The sequence below is a fragment of the Danaus plexippus genome, chromosome Z (assembly GCF_018135715.1).
Source record: "Danaus plexippus chromosome Z, MEX_DaPlex, whole genome shotgun sequence".
Taxonomy (NCBI): Eukaryota; Metazoa; Arthropoda; class Insecta; order Lepidoptera; family Nymphalidae; genus Danaus; species Danaus plexippus.
Window position 1 is genome coordinate 14,007,283 of NC_083559.1, and position 24,636 is coordinate 14,031,918.

The following is a 24,636-nucleotide window of genomic DNA, read 5'->3' on the forward strand; positions in this document are numbered from 1 at the left end:
GGAGCCAAGTTTTATTCTGGTCCTTTAATTGCCTTAACTGGCAAAACAAGAATGAACTCTATTTGAAAATGAAAGGAATTAAGTTTAATTTTCTCTTGCATTTGATCCAAAAATATTACTTCATTTATTCACTTTATAACGACTCTTAGAGCGATCCATTTTAGAAGCAGAGCCATAATTGACATCATAGTAACATAATAATTAAATATTATTAAATTAGGGACACAAACATACTGCCTTGTCAATTTTGAAATGAAACAAAGACTTAAAAATATATATTTTTTTATTTTATAACACAATAATAAACCATTATACATAATAAAAAGCATATAGGGTTGACATTTACACTAACAACAATGATAATTTAACGATATTAAAATTTTTGGCACGTTCCTAGCTTTTCATTATTACATTAATCAAAAATTTTGAATGTACGCGCTGTATCATAAACATTTCCTTACTTTCTTACATTTAAAACATTTATATAGTCATGTAGATTTTTTATTGAAATTTTTAACACTGTTTATCTTAAAACACAACAACAAGAAATCAAACGATTTTTATACTGTTAAGCTGCTATTTCTATCAATTAAACATCCTTAATGATTTACGTCTTTTTTTTTATATATCATAAATTTTTTATCTGTATTATACAACAACATTCAAATATTTTAACTATAATTATTAAAGCACATGAAAAACATTCTCTGCAAATATAATGACACTTTATTTAAACAAAACAATCTTTCGAAACGATTGCAACATTCTACAATAACAAGAATAAATGAAGGAATAGCAAAAAAATATATATAATTTCATAATCTACATATTAACCAATAAAATATTTAATATTACCTGTATATATTTTTTTTTATCTATGACATTAATAACATTAATATTGTTTTTTGATTTCCTTAATATATTAATTACAAGTGTTGAATATCAGTTAACGAGTGCCATTGTTCGTGACGGTGATCCGGGAATTTAATGCAGTCCATCCAATGTTTCAGTCTTCTCCCTTTGCTGCTCGCGCCGAGCACCAAGCTACCAAGAAAGTCATTCGGTTTGCCGTAGTCTTTGTCCCAAACTGTCAAAGTCAAATTTTGGCGGGAAAGCTCCGTCGGACGTGTCTCGAAATAAAATTCTTCGTTCCAAACAGGATTTAGGTTTCGCCATTTAATAGACGTCTTATGTTTTTTGTGATACGGGTCCGGGTCGAGATGTCTGCAATGTAATTCAGTTGATTTAATCATGTTAAATACGTTTTATTTCTACCTAGGATAAAAATGTGATTGCATTATTATTAAATAAGTAAATTGCCTAAGTATTACAAGTGCTATTAAAATTTAATTAATCTTTAATTAAGACAACTATGTGACAACTTATAATAAGGCAGCACGGTCTAAGATCTTAGCCTGTCCAAAAGAACGACTAACAAAAAAAAAGTTATAACGAGATAGAACATATATTTTATATTGATATCGTACAGTTTAACGAATGGATCAGAGTATCCGTTGCTATCTTGTGGTGGGAGGTCGGTTCCTCTACACACGGTGACAACCAGCGCCCGTTTCTTGGTACTGTAACATAATGCTAGCAGGAGTCTCGGTCCTATCGGCTCGCAGCCTGAGGACCCGGAGAGTGCGAGACGCAGCTGAGCCGGGGTCTTTAGGCATTCGCGTAAAGCAACTGTCGCTGAACCCATTTCATCGCAGCCGTATCTTTAAAGTATGAAAAATCGATATCAGCCGTATAGGATTTAAAGATAATTTGACATGATTGGAATTCTATTTAGGATAATAATATTTTTCACTAAATTTATAACTGTTAATGTTTGAATGAAAATAGCTGATACTTTACAGGACTACTTCGTTCGAGTTATCAAACATGTGATTATAATCATGAAAATGGATAATGTCTTAAAAAATCTCATTCATGTGCCCATAAATTTAGTTTTTTTACTATTTAATATACACATTCTACTATCGTAACTCACCGATCGTCGTCGAACACAACCAATTCAAGCGACTTTATAGATAAATCCGATTCAGTGATGCCGAAGAAATGTAGTGTCTCGTTGTATTCAGGATTCTTCGTCTTGTGAACAGTTTTTGTCCTCAAACGATTAAAGTATGCACCTTCTGAAATTATTATAATGACTTCGTAGTGATGTAGATAATTTCATTTAATAGACGCTGTTCGACGTAATTCTTTGAAAGCAATCTCGTAAAATATTCAGTAGACGAAAGCATTACGCGTTACTTAAGTAAAATAAACGTACAAATTTTATGAATGGATTTTCTTGGATGTAATGAATAAAATTAATCTCAGTGTACAATATCTTACCCCGTGGCAATACTTCCAATCTACAGAAGGGGTCAGACAGACCCGTCATGTCCATACCGATCAAGCCCCTAGCCCTTAACACTGTTACGGCCAATGAAGACGTTCCGTTGTCATAAGAGAGTTTAATTTCTATGGTACCGAAACCAGCGTCGGGAATCGTCGGAGGTCTTTCGACTTGCGTGATCGGTTTGGACATGTCCTTTCTTATGTTCCTGAGACTGTAGGCGCTGCCTTTGCTGCTAGTGCGTTTGAGACACAGCGGTCTTTGACTGATGCTGTCAGCTCGTTGGAGACTGATGCCGCTGACACCGTGGCTAAGGATGTCAGTTTCGCTCCATTCGATATCCTGCAAGGATTTCTATCGATGTCAATTGAAGTATGACATATGAATGAAAATTACAACGTTTTTAAAGTACATATTATAATAAACGTAATATTTTTTTTTCTTATAATAGGATTAAATAAAAATAATTTATAAGCGGAACACGATATGAAATTTGCTTAGAAAATAATACATTTGTACCAGAAAATCACAAGAACAATATTTTAAAAGCGAACAAATAGAATTGATTTGATTGATATTATAAGCATGGTTTATATCTTAATATACACCTTTAATATTTCTATATTATTTATCTCATTTATTTATATATTTAAACACATTTTTCTTAACAAATTAATTATTTTTTATTTAATTGGTTAATAGTCTTGAGTGTTTTTTATTCACGCTGTGGGATGCCATTATACCAATTAGGGACACAGACTATAAAACACATTCTGTTTTATTAACGATTATTAGGCACATTAATATGTGTACCTAGCTTTATGTGGGAAATCTTACAATTACCCAAAAAAACTTGATTGTTTAATTAATTTAATCACAGAGAGTTTATTTGTTTCTATTTCTAATGATAATTATATTAATGAAATTTGAAAGAAATAATACTAATATATTTTGAGGACACGAAACAAAAGGCCCATCCACAGATTTGGTAAAACGAAAGAAAGTCCGCCATTTGTTTATTGAAAATAAGTAAGTGAAATATCTTGATTCCGTTCAAAAAGAAATTATGTTGTTGATATTGGGATAAATTTATTTCATAAATGGGTGTGTTTTATTAATAAAGATATTATGAGAAAGATTGTCAGAGACCAATTAAATTGTCATCACGTACTAAAGTGGATAAGTTATATTAACAATATATACAGCAAATTCAAGTTAGGATTTATTAATGTCAAATGTTTAATTAACTCTACAATATTTTATCTATTTGCGTAATCGGAAGCTTTATTTTACATAAATTCAACACCGGAGCTCCTGTCACATGGTTTGTAGTGAAGATTTTAAAAGGATAGGTGTATAAATCTTAATGCATGATGGAAATACACATGAGCATAATATCCTGAGTATAACTGAGAGTACAGGTATCATTGGTCCGGGCCATTATTTAATATGTGCCATAATAAATAAATTGTTACAATAAATTGTTTGAAATTACCAAATTAAAAATCAACTTTGAGATTACTGGACAATGTATTGATATGATTCATGTCACCCGCTTGAAAAGTAATCAAGGAATGAAAGGAAATCTGAAACGATTTTTTTGTAGTTGCCAAATATAATATTAAATGAGACGAATGCTGGTTTGGAAATGTGAAGCAGAACAGAAAATCAATCAACTGTAGATGAAAAGAAATTTTAATGACTACTGAATTATTTACGAAATTTTCTTTTCGGATCGGTTGGATTTTTTTTAAACAAGTTGTCCTCGATACTGAATACCATAAAGTCTTTATAAAAACAGTCATCAGTTTATTTAGTGAAGTTATGCGTATTAGATTATTTATATACCATAAAGGAATTGAATATATACGTAGGTATATATTGCAGTACGCTATATTGATCATGACACGCATGACGACACACTATATATAACATGTCAGTGACGGAAATAGATGGCTGTGTATATAAAAAACCTGTAATTTTTATTATTATTAAATTATCTTTATTTAGTTCCTAGGGGTTATTTTTTTTAATGACTACTCAACTGGAATAAATTAGCGACCTGTAATATTTAAATATAAATTTATATCGTGGAGGTTTTATTAAATATTTTCAAATTCACGCTGAAAATTTCTAACATAATAATAGTTTCTGTGTTGCTTAAAAAAAAAAAAATTGTAGAGCTACAGAAATAGGACCATTAAGGTATCACACAGACCGCCAGGTTTTCACATGTACTCGTTTAAATGTGACTTGGTTTTTTGGATACTACGCGTTCTACGTTTCTCATACAACGAAAAAAACTTAGTTTCATTTAGACCATAAGTAAACAAGCAATGAGCTTAGCTTTTTTTTATAATCATCGTCGTTCAACTAACTCCCTAAAAGCACTGGTTAATTATATTTTGATTACTTTTGCATTATCTACGATACAGCCATTACGCATAGAAAACTTTGTTATTGGTCCACAGCAACTTTTAATTACATTGGAGAGGTAAAAAAATTTTTTTACGATTTTATTTTTATTCGAAAAGACTTATTTATTTGTAACAAATATATGTAATGTTATAATTTTGCAGTTTCTTTGTTCAATAACTTATTGATGTATGATAGAATTTATTTATTATATAAACAAAGAAACTATATACAAGGAAATTAGTTTTCTGACTAACACAAACATATTTATTCAACGGATTATTACATTATTTTCTATAATTATAGTGAAATTAGTGAACATAGAAACAAACATTAATCTACATGAGCAGATATCGAACCTATGTTTCCCGTACCATCATCCTCCTAGTGCCTTTCCAAACCTATCATGTCTAAATTAGTTGGTCGATACCTTATGTTATCTTTACTTCATGAATTGTGTGTATAATGTGGGTAACCTTAGAAATATTACTAATGAGAGACTTCATAGATGACGTATTGCAGTCGGTAGTTTTGAAAATATTCCCGGCCAGCCGCCATTGCGTTGGCACCACAGACGGTAACAAAAAAGATGGTGGCACTGTCATTCGACGCATCCAATCGTTTGAAGAAGATCAGCGCTCATACACTGAAGGATACGTATAATAACCCGAGTATTGTGACGGTAAGGTGATTTAAAGAAACAAGAAAGTATCAAAGAATTGAAATATATAACATCGAAACTATCTGACCCTTGGATTTTTAACCGTTGTTTAACACTATTGTTGGTATTACTGGAACGCGATGTATAAGGCCCCTTTAACTTAAATTAACCTATTGCATATATTTATTCAGTACTATATAATGTTTCGCTGTCTCTAAAATAACATATCCCTGTTTTAAATGAACGCCGTTCTCTGTTATATAATTCTTTTGATCTTCTTAAACTGGAACATCAAAGTCACTTCTCTGTACATCATATAAGACTCTATTAAATCAAAATACCTTATGCATTGTTAGTGCCTCGCCATAAATTTTTTATGAATACCATAATACGCAACTTTTTTCCATTCATTTTAAACATATCAATTAAGGCGCCGTTTAAACCTGAAACGGAGAGAATGCCTTGTTTATTTTGCTCCCATTTTAAAGCTGACCAAGGCCCGGAAAGTTTTAATTGATGGTGGTTGCGTATGTCTTTTTTGAAGGGTAAATAAAAATGTCTTCTATTATTCATAAAATTTAAAAAAACATCCCAGAGACGTGGACATTCATTGTTTTAATATTTACGTATCTTAATATCTTTTGTCTCGTGTGTATGTTTGGATAATGCATTTAATAAAAGCTATTAAACTAAGAAAGAGATAATACGATTATTTTAACACTGATTTAGTGATTTAATGAAATTTCAAATGTATAAAAAAAATGGCATGAGCAGGATTCGAATCAGCGACTTCTAAGATGGTGTAATGTTGGGCGCGCAATTAGGTTATCTTAAAAATCATATATTTTCATAATGAATGAGACCAGGGTAAAAAATATTTATTATTTTTGAAATCAGTATGACCTAACTTTTTAGATGACTGAACAAGAATACAGCAGCATATTACGAAAAGGATATTGTCATATAATTACAAACATATTGAAAAATATCAATCTCGACAAAAAAATCTAAAGCTGTTATCAAAAAATAATATGACCTCATTTTTTTATTAAATTAATATATTTTCCTCTATATATAGCCCTAATGGAGGCAATTCTCAATTATCTGTCATGTCATTCGTCGAATATCTCACGGTCACTGAAACGTTGTCATTTGACCTTTGATAAATCAATGTGCCTTATTCGAGAAGCAATCTGCCATAGTTAATACGCAATCTAAATCTAGAATGATTTGAAAGTCAATCTATAATTTATAGATAATATTTACTATTAATCATATGAATGTAGATATTATTATTTTTTTAATTTTGCTCATCAATTTCGGACAGTAACACATCACTTTGTTATAAAAAAATAATAAAGACTGACTACACTACATTCATACCGATATTATTATACTATCTATGTGTGTGTGTTAAAGTGAAATATTGTTTTATCGTGTATTAGTTCATTATAAAAACTTTTTTGTATGTTTTTTTTTTAAACCCATAATTCATTAAGGCTGATGTATTATTTTATAAATATTTCCATTGTATAAACCTCACGAATTTTCTTTAGGGGACTTAGTGCTTTCTCTTTTTACCTTACAAATAAGTCAGTTTCACTATACAAATATATCATTCGAAACTTCTACGGGATGATGCAATAACTTAATCTCCGATTTCTATATCCTTTGTCTTGAAGAATGGAAAAATTTTGTTAGTGCTTTCATAGTCACAATTAAACGTGAAAGCTCAAAAATTCCATGGTTCTATCATGCTAATGATATGTATTCAAGCACTAACAATATACACAGATTGAGTTAATTTATTGTAGCGTCAAATCAGCACATTAATTATTCAGTGTTTGTATATTTGTCTGGTTTACGTGTATAGAGCAGTGAATAATGCTCAGTAACACACATATATTTTTTTTATCTATGAATAGATGTTTCCAACTGCAAAGCCTAAAAGTGAAAAGCTTAAAAGCCCACTGAGTGCTAAAATCTAAATATATTTAAACTGGATTGATTTTAAATTATAATGTGTCCAATGTGACAGACAAAAAACATAAATACTCTTCATAATTACAAACAAAAAAAAAATAAGATTTTTATTCGTATTTTAAATACTTCATATCGGTTTATTAAATAAAATAATATTATTTATAATACATATGTTCATCTGAAATATAATGGCGGTGAAAACAAAGGAGATTAATTAAGCCAGGCAGCGCGTAAATACATAGTTCAGTTACTGAAATACGAGAGCAAATGTTGACGGCTTACGGCTTCCTCTCTTTTTGTTAAAATCATAAAATGGATACCGAATTCACAGATAGCTAGTATAGTCAATAGGTAAATATTGGAGAAAGGATACAATAGTACGCAGATCAAAATTGTATCATATAATAGTTTTTTTTTTCAACTGTTATTGTACTAAGTTTATGTATAAATGCTCATGTATATCGCTTGATATCGATACTCATCTACAATTAATTGATTATTATTTAAAGTTCAATAGTAGAATAAACACATCATCGTTTGACAATAAGTGAAAATTAACTTAGAAGATATTTGTAATATTTATTTTTAATAATTTATAGCATTTCTTCGCCAAATAAACTTTGACTTTGTGTATTTCCACGTTCGTCCGTTCGTCTGATTATCAACCGACTTCAAAAAAGGAGGAGGAGATTTTTAATTCGTCTGTAATTTCTACATCACACTTTACATATGATGATAATTCGGCATAGTTAACGTTGTTCCAAGAGCTCTAAAATGGCGATTCATGCTAAATACTGAAAAAAAAAACCGGTATTGATTTTGATATTATTATTAAAAAATAATAATCATCGAAACAAGAAAAGATTTTTTTTTTAATCAAACATTTAATCATTATGTTTTTTTTAAATAAGACGCTATATAACGAAATCTAAGAGAGATATTAAGTTATCCCTAAAAAAACATATTCTTTTCGTATACAATTTAATTGAAATAAGATTTCTTGTGAGTTAATCTTAATAAAGAATAAATGTGTATTATATTTATAACTTAATTTGTTTCTCAAAGCGTTTGTATTTGTTAGCGATAAATATAATAATAATAATGTAGGGTAATATAAAATTGATATCACACCACGCCTGTCATTGATGCTTATTAGACTCTACGAGCTCTGATTGATGAAGGACCCCATACTGTGAAAAGGCCTACTTATTTTTGGGGAAACACTAGATAAAATATTAAACTGAAATAATGTCTGACAGTGCTATCTCTATAGCAATAATTTGTTTACTAGATAACTTTACTTTGTGTAGACAATTCTATTATCTGATGATTTATTTCCTTGCTCTGTCCCTGAACATCGGACTGCTCCTAATTGGCCTTCAATCAATAAGAAAAGCTCTTAATAGATAACCCCAAGATGTTCAGGTTATACCAAAAACATATTTTGTATAAATGTACTATACAGTAATGCAGACCGACATTACGATTGCGTTTTAAAGTTGAAAATTCGTCACAGCTTTTAAGTAATTTGTCACAGTAATCGGGAGAGTGTTTTACGTCAACTGAACAATCATGCTTGTTGACCTTCAAATGCCTTTGAATGCTGTCATACGTCTACAGGAGTTGGAACATTTTCCATTTCTGTTGGAGTAAGACAAATATAATGATGCAGTCAGTTACTCTCACACCGCTAATTAAGATTTCTTTCTTAATCTACCAGCAGATATCACATAGGTACATTTTTCTCGCGTTTTAAGGCACTTGAGGGAAAATCAATAATAATATAATAATGTTATTAGCTGTTTGTTGTATAAACAATAGACAGCAATAAACTATATTTTGTTTCCGTTAACTCTATAAATTTATTATCTATTTAAGTTTGTTATTAGTAAAAGGAAGTTAATTTATAGCGATTAATTTGAAATAAATTCACTAAATAAATATCAGGTCAACACAAAGTTGTGCAATTTGCTCGCAGAGTAAATACAGATTAATGTTGTCTGCGTTTACTAAAAGTTGCTCATTCGCAAGTAAATTGAAAATTTAACTGGAAATTTTGTATGGTTTTATAAATGTAATCTATGTTCTATGAGTGAAATAATGAAGATAATGATCAGAAGCAATCTCTGAAACAGCTTCATAGTAATACACGATGATAAATTGGATGTTATAGTTCAAATAAAAGTCGATAAACCGATAAAGAAAAATATATCTCATGCAGCCAATAAGAAATACGTCCATGACACATACAAACTTTTTAATAAATTCATTAAATGAAATTCTCATTAGCTCTGAGGTTCGTTTGAAAATAGAAAACCATGCAGATTATTATGTATTAACTTAATTAATTATCTTCCTGGACGTCTGTATATTTAATATACATTTCTGTTGTACTGTTTTTCTAACATGAAATAAGTGAAATTTATTACAATTATATGGATGTAATATGTAAAGAAATATCAGGTAAATATAAAGTAAAAAAAAAAAATCATTCAAATCAACTACAGTTCTCAAGTTAACAATAAATTAAAATTTGTATAAATACAACGCTATTAAATTGTCGCGTCGGATACTTTGTACCTTCGTCAACCAATTTGGACTCAGACGAATCTTGCTCTACGTCTTGTTAGACGGTATTCTGACAGAATATTAATGTATGATGGGAATGTATACACGATATAAATTATTAAAATTATATTATGTGTTACACGGAATGTACGTCATTAGAGAACTGTTTCCATTCTCTCATTTCATCCACAGCGTTAAAGGTTGTCAAACAAAATCAATAATACACGGGGGGGCTCAATACATCTAAAAATATACACATTAGTTGTATTTATAATTCGCTGCGAAGTATAACCAGTGGTTGAGAGAGATTTTTCGTTTAGATTTTATTCTATACCTTCATTTTTATAAATCGTGAAAAGATATGGAAGCACAGCAAGAAATATAGCCCATGAAAATAGTCTCGAGTTATTGCTTTTGTGATATCGAGTTCAATATACAGCTTCATTTCAATTTCAATGGATAATATTTTTCTTACGTTTGAATTCGAATAAAGGCAAAATTTTTAATAATATTCATCTCACGATCAAATAATACAACAATTCATAAAGCTCCAACGTTCATATTTAGAGCCTGGGGATATTAAAAGATTCCCCTTGTAATAATCGGGCTGTAACATGTCTATATACTTAAGGTATTTTTTAGAAAACACGGACTGAAACAAAGACCTCAGATGTTAAATATATTACACTGTACATGTATGTATTTCCATGTAATATTTTTAATGTTATGTTTATTATTGTAATGTAATATAAAAATATATTTCAGAATTATTACATGTAATTAAAAAAAAATTTTGGCTATGATAAATATCTATTTATAATAACAACTTTTCTATTAAATGAAAAAAAGATTCTGTGAATTAAAAATCCTTTTTATGGTTATTCTGCACATCGTAATACCTTCATTGCTTGACTCATATAAAACAAACATATATAAGAACGACCGCAAGGAAACTTCTTTTTTTTAATGCTGAACGGGGCAACCGATTAGACGACCTATCTGTAGGAGGTAGTACCATCGCCCATGGAAATCCACAACATAGTTTTGCGGATGTGTTGCCACCCTTGATTTAGGAATAGGGGGAGGAAAAAATGGGAAAGGGAGGGAAAAGGGAAGGGGTAGGAAAAGGTGGGAAAAGGGAAATGGCAACCGGCTCTCTCACTCGTCGGACGAAACGCATCTGTTAAAGACTACTTCACGCCGATCTTCTGTGAGAGGATGGTACTTCCCGCTCGAGCCACCCCATGTTGGAGCTGCAGTAACTTGACCACAGCTAGGCTCTACTACCTTAGAACTGGCTTTCAAATGAAAAACCCACATAAAATCGTTCGAGAGCTACGATGCTACAGACTTACTGACAGACAAGGTTGTCAAACTTATAACCCCACTTATTTTGCGAAAAAGAATATAAAGTGAAAAAATTGTAAAAGTTTTTAAGAGAAGTTTTTAACAAACGGATGGACGTAGAATTTTAAACAGTCAAAGTTTATATGGAGTAGCACATTTCAACATAAATGAATTATTATGAATAAAATAATATTTACACACACTAGTAGCTATTGAAACACATACACACACACACACACACACACACACACACACACACGAAATATGTGAGACCGCGAAGGTTTCTCAGTGCTGTTTTATTACTAAATGTTAAACATAATGACATTTCTAATCAGCTAATTAAATTCCAAATAATCAAAAAATTATGGACAAAATCAACTACTTGTACGTACGTTTGTACTACAACTATCTAGTTATAGTACAAACGTACACTCGATTTGAGAACCCCCCCTTTTTTCAGATTGGTTAAAGTGTATAGCACGTTTTATTATTTTAAAAGCACATACTCCCGACGTTTCTTTACATTATACCAAAAATCACGGATATTGATAGGACCTAAATTAATGTAAGAGCCAACCTGGAGAGCACTTTATTAAATCAATCTTCAATATCGAGTTATAAATTTTGAATGGCAGAAGGCGAGAATGTTCTAAATCAATTACAGCTAAATGGATTGCGTCTACCCCTCTTAATATATCGTAAGAATACCTGTAACCTAATAATTAGATAGCGAAAAGTACTGTTTATTAAAATAGTCCTACGACAGTCTTGGTCGAATTAGAAATGTTACATAAGGCGTGAATGGTTTTATTCATGACAATAAGAAACTTAGCAAAGAAATTGAGTTTCACACATAGTTGATGTACAGTGCTTCGAAAAGTTCGCTTGTTGTTTATTTGTATAAGTCTAACTGCGACGTACATGTCCTGATATATTTTATTACGTTATTATGTTGTAGCGAACAGAAAATGTTATTGGTAATGGTTAAATTAACATATATTCGACGTTCTTTGTGTATTGTACGCTCTAGTTAACAACTGATTGCTCTCAACAATGCCGACGTCAAGCGGCGCGCCGCTACGTCACTTGTGCGTCATCTTCGTAAGTAGGTGGTAGCATCCGAAATTAATATTAAAATTAACTCGAAATAATAAAATAATTACAAAATTCTATACTTTATATAAACATTATTTAACATGTCTAGTTAACACTCCAACTTTGTTTTGATTTTACGTTATGAGGAAGAGACTATGTTTTAGTCCGGCATTATGTTTTATAAATATAACATTTTAGAACACACGCACGTACTCAAACACGTCCACACACACACCCACACATTCACAGATATACATGTCAATTAATATTTAAATCTATTTGATAGCTATGTATTAGTGATATATAAAATTACAAATTTATAATAAAATTACTTGAACGTAATATCACAAAGGTTGGTAAAATTCAATTTAACGCACAATATTCGATGTGACCCTATAAATATAAACTGTGTCAGCTTATATGTGTGTGTGTGTGTGTTTTCTCTAGAATATATTTAACTTTTTCAATGACTATTATGATTTAATTATAAAAAATTGTACATACTCTCAAAGTACAACCGAAGATGATATATATGAAAAAATTTCATTATTAAATAAAGTATTTGGCGTAACATATATTTTTTTATATACTAAAATCATAACCCAACCTAATATCTCACATGGATTGACGAATATTTTTGACTACTGACCGTTGTTAATACTAGCATCAAGAAAATTTATACATAGAATATGTCAAGAAAAACTTAACGAAGTTCTAATTATGAAAATATTTTTATGGAATTTGAATTAAAATTCCAGGAATATCCTTCCTTTTAATTGGGGCTTAGCCTTAATAGCAAAACTAATTAAACCGGTTTCAAAATATTTTGGAAATTCAACGCTCATCAGGAAAAAGTAAATTCAAATTTTCTCTGATATTGAAATTCATTGATGAAAAATACAATGGAAACGTCTCACAGATCATCAATATCAATCTGAACTGTCTTAAAGAAATTGCTGTTAGCATGATATATTTAAATACAGAATCCAGTCTTAAAATTACTTATAAATTCTCCTTTAACTTTATAAAGTTAAAGGATTTATTATTTAATAATGGCACAATTCCGATAATCAAATTGTAGATTTATTTATATAATATAATTATTATATTTGTTTCAATAAAATATATTTCAAAATAAAACTTCGTACAATAGGATATAATTCATATCAAAACAAAATAAGCTTTACACAAAGAAGCATTCACTGGCGCTTTCGTATCATCAAGTTACACGTACACGTACGCCAATATGGAAAAAGAAACTTTTCAATAGAAGCCGTAATTTTTGATTTGTTATTGACTTTTATAATTACGGATAAAATATAGCTTAAGATTTAAATCTATCGGAATATTAATATATGATTTAGTGTAACAATTCTTGAAAAGATTTTCAATTACGAGAACAACTGTTACTCGTAATTATCGAATATTTCATACTCTATGATGGCTTTCCTCATTGTTAAACTTGAAACGTATTAGAACGTCATTGTATGAAGTTTATTTACTGATCACGAACACATATAAGTAACGTTATAATATCGTCATTAATGCAACAGCTTTTTTTTTTTATAATATGGCCTGCAAAGACGTGCACAGTTTATTACAGCTTTGTTTTTTTTTTTTTTATATATGGCCTGAAAGATTTGCGCAGTATATTCTGCCAGTGTCATGTAGAATGGAGGAGACACGATGCAAGAATTTGCCTGTTGAAGGGGTTGGAAAAATTCTGAATAGACTATACCAGTGACGTTGTAGATGTCCCGTCAATCCGCAGAATTGAAATGCTATTGAAAATCGAATTTCATTGTGACAGACGTGTTCATTGTTTTGTGAACTATTTTTATATCGGTGATTCTGTTTTATTGTGTTATAAAACAACTTAAAATTTGTTCTTAATGAATTTTTGATGAAAAATCGTATTAAAATACCTACCGGCTTTAAATGTGACGAAAGATGCAGAATATTTTTTTTGTCTACAAATTCTTAATTAAAACCCCTTATAATAATTCAAGACATCATAATACATACATGTTATATTTTAACATAACTACTAAAGTCCTGTACGTTTACGAATAACAGCTTTAGTAATTAATTAATGTTCGTATATTAATTACGTAAATGCATGAAAATTTCTCATTTTGGTAAAAAAAAATTATCGTGCTTCAATACCAATATTATAAATCTTCTTTTTATGACATCTTTATAAAATCATGATGGTAAAATTTCAACGTTCCCTGAAATACAGCCTTCCGTGAAAGTAAACAACAATAATCCTCCCAACTCGAAACGACCCTCGCTAGTGGAAAGGATTTAACTGCGGTGATTTATAAAGCTTAAGGCTTTAAAGGAAATATTATAAATTCATGAAGTAGATTTGTTATTAAATTGATACGATTTCTCTACGTCTTCCTTACATTATAGACATTCTGAGATCAGTTGCTAGTGTCCTACATTTAATGTTTAAATATTTTTTCTTATATAAAACGAGTATTTTATTTATAGTCGTTATTCCGTATCTTGTATCTTACCTGTGTTGAGCTGACGGATTTTCTGCTGTCAGTGTTGCTAGGTTGTCTTGAGAATGAAGGCGGAGGCATACAGTGTAGGGTACCAGGATCGGAGTCTGTCTTACAATCATTACTGCTCGTACCTGGTTCCTATTAGAGATATAAAAAAACTACAATCAATTTACGCATCATTTTTAAGCAACCCGTTATCCTACGAAGAGAATCTTTTTTTAAATTTCGAACATTTTAATTCTAAAGCTGTTATGAATATTGACAATTCAAACAGATTCTCGTATAGAACGAAATTGAAATTTGCATATTGAAAAGTTATCACCATAGGTAGAATAATGAAATTCTACCTATGGTCATAATTTTATATAATTCGGATAAAATTATAATCGGATATTACGATTATAATATTTATATATATAAAACTGTTTATGTCGCTCGCGACCTACATCTAGTTTATTTGAAATTCTGTTCATTTAAGCGTTAAGGGTGGAAAATATTAACATAAAATATTCTAAAGCTGCGTTACGTCCAGCTAAATAAAATATCACGCCACGAACGTGTATAATAATAGTTCCTGCAATAATTTGTTTCGCTTTAAATTATTATTTATGATACGTAAAATTAACGTAAAAGCTGAGAGATTTTTTTAATTTATTAATCTTCATAGAGCCTAGTAGAATGGATGGTTCATATTTTCTGGTATAAATAATTTTTTATAAACGCATTTCATTTTGAGCACATATACTATGTAATATAGTTTATTTATTTTAATATATGTATATGCGGTTTATTTACGACTGTTTTATTTCGTCCCTCATATATAAAAACTTTTTAAAAATTGCCTTAAGAAATTTTACTTTATTTAATGCCAGCATTATAATAAATAATCTGTTTGTACTTTCAATACCACATAATTATTTTGTATGAATAAAAATCAATAGCTTATGAATTTTAAGAAATTGAAATACGAAGAGGCAATATCACCTTTAACATTTCTAAAGTTTTTTACTCGACAGTCTATGCTTTTAACGAAAAATTTTGCGAAACTCAGTTTAGCAACTTTTTTGCCAATATTAAAGTTACTAATAGGAAGTCGAACTATAAAATTTACGTTTGTCAATAAAATCTATATCCTTATTTTACAATTTATGCTTGAGAATGCCCTTTATCTGCTGGCTATAAATCTGCAATTTGTAACAGGAACATGTCTGCATGACTGTTTAATATTTAAAAAATATATATTTAAACCATGCTAAAAGACCATACAAATAAATGAATAAATTTAAAATCTTGAAAGTTAAATTGTAAGGTATTAAAGAGAAGCGAAGTTTAAAAAGCAATATGAAATCTGTTACATAACATATGGAATATAAAAATTTTTATTTGCACGCGTCGCATACGTTGCTTACTGACAACGAGCTCAAAGGATTAAAAAAAAAATACAATTTCGCTTTGAGTAAATAAAAGTCGGAACATTTTCCTGTAAAGCATCGAGTTCGGTGTTATGCACCGTAAATGAAAATTATTACGTTCTGGGAAATAGTTTATACGGTGTTTTCCGATAATCTCATTGAGAGAAATACGAATTGATTGATAATATATTTCCAGGTCATTCCAGCCAGGTTCATATTCACGCGATTTTATAAATAGGTTATGCTAATGTAATTGCTCAAAAGTGACGTATCTAATGGCGTAATTAAGATCTGTAAGACGTGGCTCTAATGAGTGAACCCAGACTGAAATATTGTATTGGCAGGTGTAGAATGTTGTATAGTAATTTTTGTGTAAAAAACTGACTTAGAATCCTTTGATAGTTTTAATGTTAAATAACTCCGCTATCGATGTTTGCGTTATTGGAATATGATATATATTTTTAAATAACTGTATAGAAAAATTTTTTTCATACCTGTAGTGTTTTAGTAATATCAGAGTCGTTGTACCGCCCGGTTGGTTTCTTAGATGGCAGGACATATTTTGGTAATGACTTAAAGAACCATGCTCCGGATTTTTTCCACATCTCTCTTGTTTCAGCACAAAGGTTGCACATGTACGGATCTCTTGAATATATAGACGGCCTGTTTACAATAATATTAAACAAGAAGTTTTAATGAAGGTTTTTATACAAAAATGTCTCCTTAAACTTATGTTTTTTTTGTAGTATATATATATAGCGTCGCTAAAATAGGGGTTTTGTTCCATATATAACCAGAATTTACGCTGTATCACTGTAGTCAATCTCATCACTAGAAGTTTATATAACTCAGATAACCAGAATAATCGAAAATCAAAAAGTTTATAAAATAAAATCAAATAGATTTAACCTTAACGTCTTAACTTTTTATCTATTATTATTACTAAACGTGAAAACATGTCTCGATGTGATCTGTCCATCCATTTGGCGTGTTTAATATGTCTTTATTTTTTGCCATGCACTTATCAAAACAATAATAATGAAAATAGAGAGTACCTAGTAACTAAACTTTGCAAGTAGTCGTATATCAAAAATCGCAATTGCTTATATGAGAGTCCAGTGAAACGCATGTGTAACATTGTTACGAAATTTCATTGCCAAATATGTAAAAATCGCTAACTCGGTTAAACGAAAAGCTTTATATAAAATATTATTAAAGTTTTTTCATACCTGTGCTGTGATGGTGTTTCTATGACACATTTAGAGCAGGCCCAGTGTTGGCACATGGAGCATCTTCGCAGCGGAGACAGGAGCTTAGCGGTTTCGCCGCAGAGCAGACAACTTCGTGGCGCCGGCCCTTGAGCTGATCTACGCATACCTTTGTGGGAAGAATATTAAAATCGCTTAGAGATGAAACGAAATCTCTCAGCCTTCCATGGATGAACGATGCGGGTGCCGGGTCCATCGTGTTGCAGGGAAGGAGCTCAAACAGTGTCTTGTGACCAAGGTGTAGGTTTAAGGGGCCCCTATCTAATATATAACAAAATTTCCATGTCTAACAAAGTACGTCAGTTGCTCTGCTTAAATTCGCTTCCCATTTTCATCGTATATAATAGTTCACGTTAATCTCATAATCCCTCGTGTACGAAACGTGTACGAAGTTTCAGCATATATTCGATTCAATGAATCTGTAAGCTTTATGGTACTACTGAAATTTCGTAGAAATGCTGCTTTCGTCCGAAAGTAGAACGTGTAAATGCACATATATATGTGTGTGTTTTTTTAAACTATAAATTACGTTATCTTTAAAAAAATAAATATTAAAAGACAATCCACTATTATACCTTATATTTATAATGGGTATCTGCGGTTAACTTATTTGATAATATTTCGTCATAATCTGTTTGGAATCATCGGACCTATTGCTTCAAATTGTATCTATTGAATAGCTAACCTTTTTTCCCCGAGTCCTCTACAACTACTCACTTTATTATACCTTTGATCTCATTCATCTTCCCGTCATTTACTGACAAACGTTATCTCTATACTGAAAATATTCGCTCATCCTTAAAAGACCTCTATAATTTCTATTATTTATTCAACATATTATTATACAATACATATACATAAATCAATTCATACAGAGCTCAATAATTATGATATTTAAAAGAAATTGAAAGAAAAAGTTTAATCATATCCAAGGTTAAAACATCGTATATATAATGAAAATTAAAGACAATTAATATATAATAAAAATTAGCTAATTAATGATTTAATTGTTTAATTACCTTCAAGTCGGGCAACCAGTCGGCCGATTCGTCGGGCTTCGACCTCATCGACTTTCTCAGCTCGTCGTACAACCTCCGCAATAGCTTCCCGTTCGGTTGCCGTCAGCGGGGGTTCACTGCGGGCAGCGCTCCAACCGGTTCGCAGTCTGCAATGTAGACTCCCTCTCAATATTCCCCAATACACACAAACATCGCCTAAAAATCTCGAACAAGAACCTTTTAATTTCTCCACCGACTGTTACTGTTACAACGAAAGGTTTTCCAACGTTGTTGTATGTAATGTACATGAATACGCTTTTTGTTTTCATTACTACGTTATTATTTATTCGGTTAAAGTCGAAAATCTTGTTTTGTTTGTTTTGACGTAGAAATCTTTGTTTCTTAATAATCCATCCAGACGATATTCGAAATTCCTTTAGTATATTTTTCCTCTCTCGTTTTCTTATTTAGTATATTTTTTTAAGTTTTGTATTAATTTAAATTATACAACGGTAACGGTTGTAGTGAACAGTATTGTATGTATCTCATGTCAGGCTAATGTTTGATAATTCACTTCATTCTACTTATCAATTAAACTTGAAAAACGAAAGTCGACGAAAATTTTATAATTAGTTGAAGTTAAAATGAAGGTGCAAAATTAGTCGGGAGTTTTAAAGCCATTTATAACCGAAATTTATGTTAACAATTAACGTTGTTTATATCAAGACGAACACAAACAGGTTTTTGATAATCATAGATTACACCGATCAGCCTTCCATTACCCATCTTTATCTACCCCTACGTTATTTTATCGCGTCACAATCAATACATACGCTATGTTATTTTAAATGTAGTAAGTAATATGAGTTTTATGAAAAATTTTAAACTAATAGGACGCCGCTGTTGAACGTCGGTAAAAAAAAAAATCAATTTGAATGAACTATCTAGTCTCTATTAATAAAATTTTTATTTTTAAATGGGTTCTATATTCATTCAAATATAAGAATTTAAAATGTACGTAAAATGAATTCAATCAGCTATTATCTTTTGTCACTTGGTGTGCTGGAAATGTGAGAAAATTAACGCATTACTCATAATATGTCCAACAATATTTGGATGAGAAAAATATCGGATTTTTGAGCACTTCTAGCTGAAGTTTATTCTTCAGGTAATATAATATATAATAGAACAAATCAAAAAGCATCTAACACATCAGTATATATTTTAAACAATTTGAATGATATGTTGTTTATTTGTCAGAATGAAAAGGAATTTTATTATTTTATTTAAATGAAACTTAGCTAGTGATAGTGTCGTTTTTTATTAATTTATATCTGCATAATCTCGATGTTTCGATACCTTTACATTAACCGTGATCACGAAAATGAGATGAGAGTGTAACACGATTTTTATTTAAATGAGGGCACGAAGAAATTTTATATATAATAATTTTAATTTGTATTGTTTGATTCTGTCACCCTTGGTGGCTGATAAAATTTTGAGAATTAGGTCGTTCTAAATATAAATATAATAAGAATGGTTTATTGAATATTCTGTTACTTAAACAGAATAAAATAACAGCAATAAATTAGTGCCTACCTAAAGAGAATATTAATTAAATATAAGAATTTCATATTGAAACATAACGAAATAAGCTGTTTTCAAAAACAAAAAAAGAACAATTATTCCGTCTTATCGGGACGCGAGAATACTAATGTAAGAAAAAAATTATTAATTTAAAATGGACTGGGGCATTCGTAATTTTTAAAAGAAATACGCAGTGGGTCAATGTGTTCGAACAAATTGTTTCCTTTTAGCTTCAGAATTACAATGGCTTTTCGTTACATCTATTCACTGCTTCATTCTATAACGGCGTAGAATTACACAAAGAATGCGGTCTTAATAAGGAAAACAATTAAAAGTTCGGTCGGATAACAGATCCCTTACAATAACATTTACGAAACTAATAAATACAAAAAGGAATTTAAGAACAAAACAAAATAGATTCGAATAAAGACGACTCCGGATATTCATTGCTGCAGAGATTTTTATAATATTTTCCGTTATACGAATGTATTTAATGATATCTATAATAGAAAAGGAATCGAACCATAAATCGATTAGCATTGACGCCGACATTGGAATCGCACTCGGAAGTTACACAAAAGTGTATGATATACGGGCAGGAAATATCTCTCCAATATACAAAATTGCTTTCATAGAATCTTATAGCACATATAAGTCGAACTTTCATTACTTATATGGGTTTATGTGAGATACTTTCTAAGTAAAATTTGGGCAGCAACTTTTCAAATAAAAAAATATTTATCTGTCGGAATATAACCACAGATACTAATATATATATTTTTTTTTAATAAGATTGTCATAGAGCTGTAAGGGAGGTTTCATGAGAGCGAATAAAAGTTAGATGTCTGCAACTACACATGCACTTTAAGTTAATGAACACTAGTGTCTATAATTTAATTGTAATTTAATATCCTTTGTATTAAATTCATAATTATATTATGTTTAATTAAAACATCAAGCTCAATTGAGCATAAATATGTATTTATCAGTATGAAATATTACAGTTAAAATGATTATTCGTATTCGTTAATTAAATGAGAAAATAAATTGAGTGTTATGATTTGGGGAAATGTTAACTGCTATTTGTTTATTAAAAATATTTATTATTTTTCGGTCCATCCATTAATTCAGCCATCGCAAATACATCGTGATGGAAATATATTAAGAAAAAAGTTTTTCCCAACGTATCTAGTCCTAGTACGACTTTGCAAGTATCTTAAAAAGTAAATATGAACTTTGTCACTGTTTGAGCGAATTAATTCTCGATGAATTTTAAAAAGGTTGTTCACAAAAAGTGTTTGCAATCCCGTTTTCGAAACCCTATTATTATCTGTTCTACATTATTCACATTCAGACAATAAAATGTAAAAATAAATCTTTAAAGGATTATAAATATCTCTCCGAAAAGAGCTTGAAGCAGCTTAACAAAGGCTACATACAGGCTATAGCTAAATAATAAAAAAAAGTGTTACATCCGCTGAAATTTATTACCAATGAAGATATTGCGCGTTTAGAGGGTTCGAAATGTATTAAAGTACCTGAAGATAAAACAAATAATATGTTTTTTTTTTAATTTATCAAGCTTTAGTGTTTAGCAGATGCGATATTATAATAAAATTATGAATATATATAAATAATTTTAACTAGACTATACTGTTTTATATTTTGTTTTATCAATAATATACTACAACCACTCGAAAAATTAATACGACTTATTATATCGTTATCGTTTGCTATTGTAATACGAAACGAATTTACAATAGTAATGATCGTAGTCAGCTAAATTACTGTTATTCCTCTTGGAATGGGAATTGTCGACTCTCGTCGTATTAACTGAGAGATTAAATATTATTATACTAGCATTTAAATTTTTGTAGCCAATATAAAAACGACCACATACTCTTTCAATACTCATTTATCTTCATAGTGCATATATATGTATATGATTATTTGAATGAATTTTATCGAGAACAGTAAATAGTCTGCTAAAAGCTGCTTCGACGATCTAACTGCTATCATACAATTTAAATTACTAAAGTCAGTAGAACGTTCTGTCCTGTTAACTTTAACAGGAAATTCTGTTTAAACTTGGATGGAAAGGAATCTTAAGTTTCAGAACGTAAAACTTTACATTGCAACAACTTTGATTTCACAGAGCTGGTTTTATTGAAGCGAACTACTGAAGCTAGTTTTACGAGTGCTACTTATCTATAGTATTGTGTATCTTGTCTTTTATTGAATGTTAAAAACGACTGGTCATAAAGTTTAGTGTCGCTATAGATATGAATGAAGAAATTATGTATTGTATAAACATTATTTTAAAGTCAGTAATGTATTATAATGGGATTATTGCTATTTTCAATTAACATGGTGTATTTGTGTGTTGGATTATTTAGGTGTTGGATTTCTGGGAATAAAAAAAATTTAATGGAATATTATTTTAAGGATGTTATACGAAGCGGTAACGAAAACGTTACAACCTAAGTAAGTAGACATCAGAGTGCAAATGATATAAATTATAGAACAAAAATTATCTTACGCATTTATTTTCTTGAGCAATACACAATCAAACAACGAGTCTGAAACTTTCAACAAAAATTCATGACACAAAAGCGGTCATCACTATGAATGTATTAGAATAACAAATCAGTCTTATTTTCAGATAAGTTACAATGAAACAAAGCTAATAGGAAGCGGATGTAAACAGTAGATAAGACTCATGTCATACAAGGCCAGTACACAACCTCGAGCTATTTATAGAAAAATCAAACTTGTATGTATCCCTTTTTTTTTCCTTAAGCCATGACCCTTAATAGTACTTGGAATAACGAAGGGAATTGTTGAAGCAAATTGTTCAAAATAGTAACGAACGTATTTTTATTATTCTTATTACAGACGAGCGAAACAACAAGCGTGTTATTTTGATATAGTCCATGGTATTTTTTTGGAAATTATAAAAAAGTGAGATCTTAGACTTTCGCGAGTATTCATTCATAAACAAGAAATATTCTCAGATGTATTACGCGTTTTTTAATGATCTTAATTTACACACCCCCTACGTTTCGGTTACTTTGGGATCAAGGTTGCTGCGGAGTAATCGAAACTTTTGGGGTATGTAGTTTAAAATATTAAAAATAGCGTATAAAATACGAAAATATTAGTTTTATTTAAATTGTAATGTAACTTTTTTTCATGGACAGCTTCATAAATTTCACAGCATCTGTGATAAAGAATATATGTACATGAATAAAATGAATGACCATAAATTTGATTTCTATTTTAGAGTTTGTAAATTGGAATGTTAGATAAATTTAATATTCCACAAAAATACAAATAACTAAAAAGACCGAATTATATTTCGGGACAATTGTCGCGTTTTATAATATTTTTTTAATCTCACAAGCGCTGTAAATTTTTAAGCAAAAAAATGTATATAATAAAATTGTTAGTCGAAATAATTTATAGCAATGAAAACTTCTTTACCTACTTTTAATTATAAATTTCCCCGCAACTTACATTACCCATTAGACAAATATAAAACTTTTTATTTAAGAGAAATATGATTTTGCACACCCTTTTTTATTCTCTTATGTCTATCATAAATTGAACAACAAATCTAAATAGTTGCAACAAAATTGTTTAGTAAAAGCAATTGGAAGAACGAAAAAAGTTTAGCATTACTGGTTTTAATTATTAGAATACTATAATTTTTTTTGACAATTCAAAAAAACTGTTATGATTTACAAATAAACTTTTTTCAAAATGTATCAATAAGCACATGACAGCACAACATAAACAAAACATTGTAGAAAAGTTCATAAATACTCACTTTGCGCGTAAGGAAAGTTGTCGATCGTTGGGACACACATACTTATTAGCTTTATTTTGTAAGTTCATCGTAAATAAAAAAATAAAATAAAATAAAATAAATAATATTCTATGTGACGGCGACAGGACGCGCTCCGTTCCCGCCAGTTGATAGCATCCAACTGTTGCTCGACGCTTGGCTGCTAGCGTCTGGAAATCGATATTACAGCAACGGTTGCGAACACGTTTACCAAGACGCGTCATCCCTTATCAGAACATATTATAATAAATAAAACCCATATAACAAATAAAAATGCCCATCTAGAATACAGAAGAATATACTGAAAACTGTTTTGAATTCACAAACAGTTGTCAATGATTGAAATCTATTTTACATGTCTTAGAAGTTAATGCTAAATTCAAACAGATTTTATGTATTTTATACAAAGTAACACTTTTTCTTAATAAGGAGATTGCAATTTGAAATGACACGAATTGGGAGCAGCCTGTAATTTTAAATGTTTTTTTATAACATAGTTTGAATAGAAAAGATTTACATTGTATTGTATTCCAATTTTTGCAACTGTATTTTTGCTTTCTCACACAATTACCTTTTAAAATATAAAAAT

At 30.0% G+C, this 24,636-nt stretch overlaps 1 protein-coding gene across 1 annotated transcript; it reads right to left on the minus strand.

The window, feature by feature from the left end:
- Positions 1–265: 265 nt before the first annotated feature.
- Positions 266–24,194, minus strand: LOC116777411 (double C2-like domain-containing protein gamma). The gene is made up of 9 exons (XM_032670940.2): positions 24,030–24,194; positions 18,635–18,780; positions 17,577–17,724; positions 16,842–17,010; positions 14,945–15,073; positions 2,347–2,692; positions 1,997–2,141; positions 1,488–1,721; positions 266–1,224 (listed from the first exon to the last, which is right to left on the minus strand). The coding sequence occupies exons 1-9, from the start codon at positions 24,095–24,097 to the stop codon at positions 927–929; spliced, it is 1,683 nt and encodes a 560-aa protein (XP_032526831.2). The 5' UTR covers positions 24,098–24,194; the 3' UTR covers positions 266–926.
- Positions 24,195–24,636: the final 442 nt, after the last annotated feature.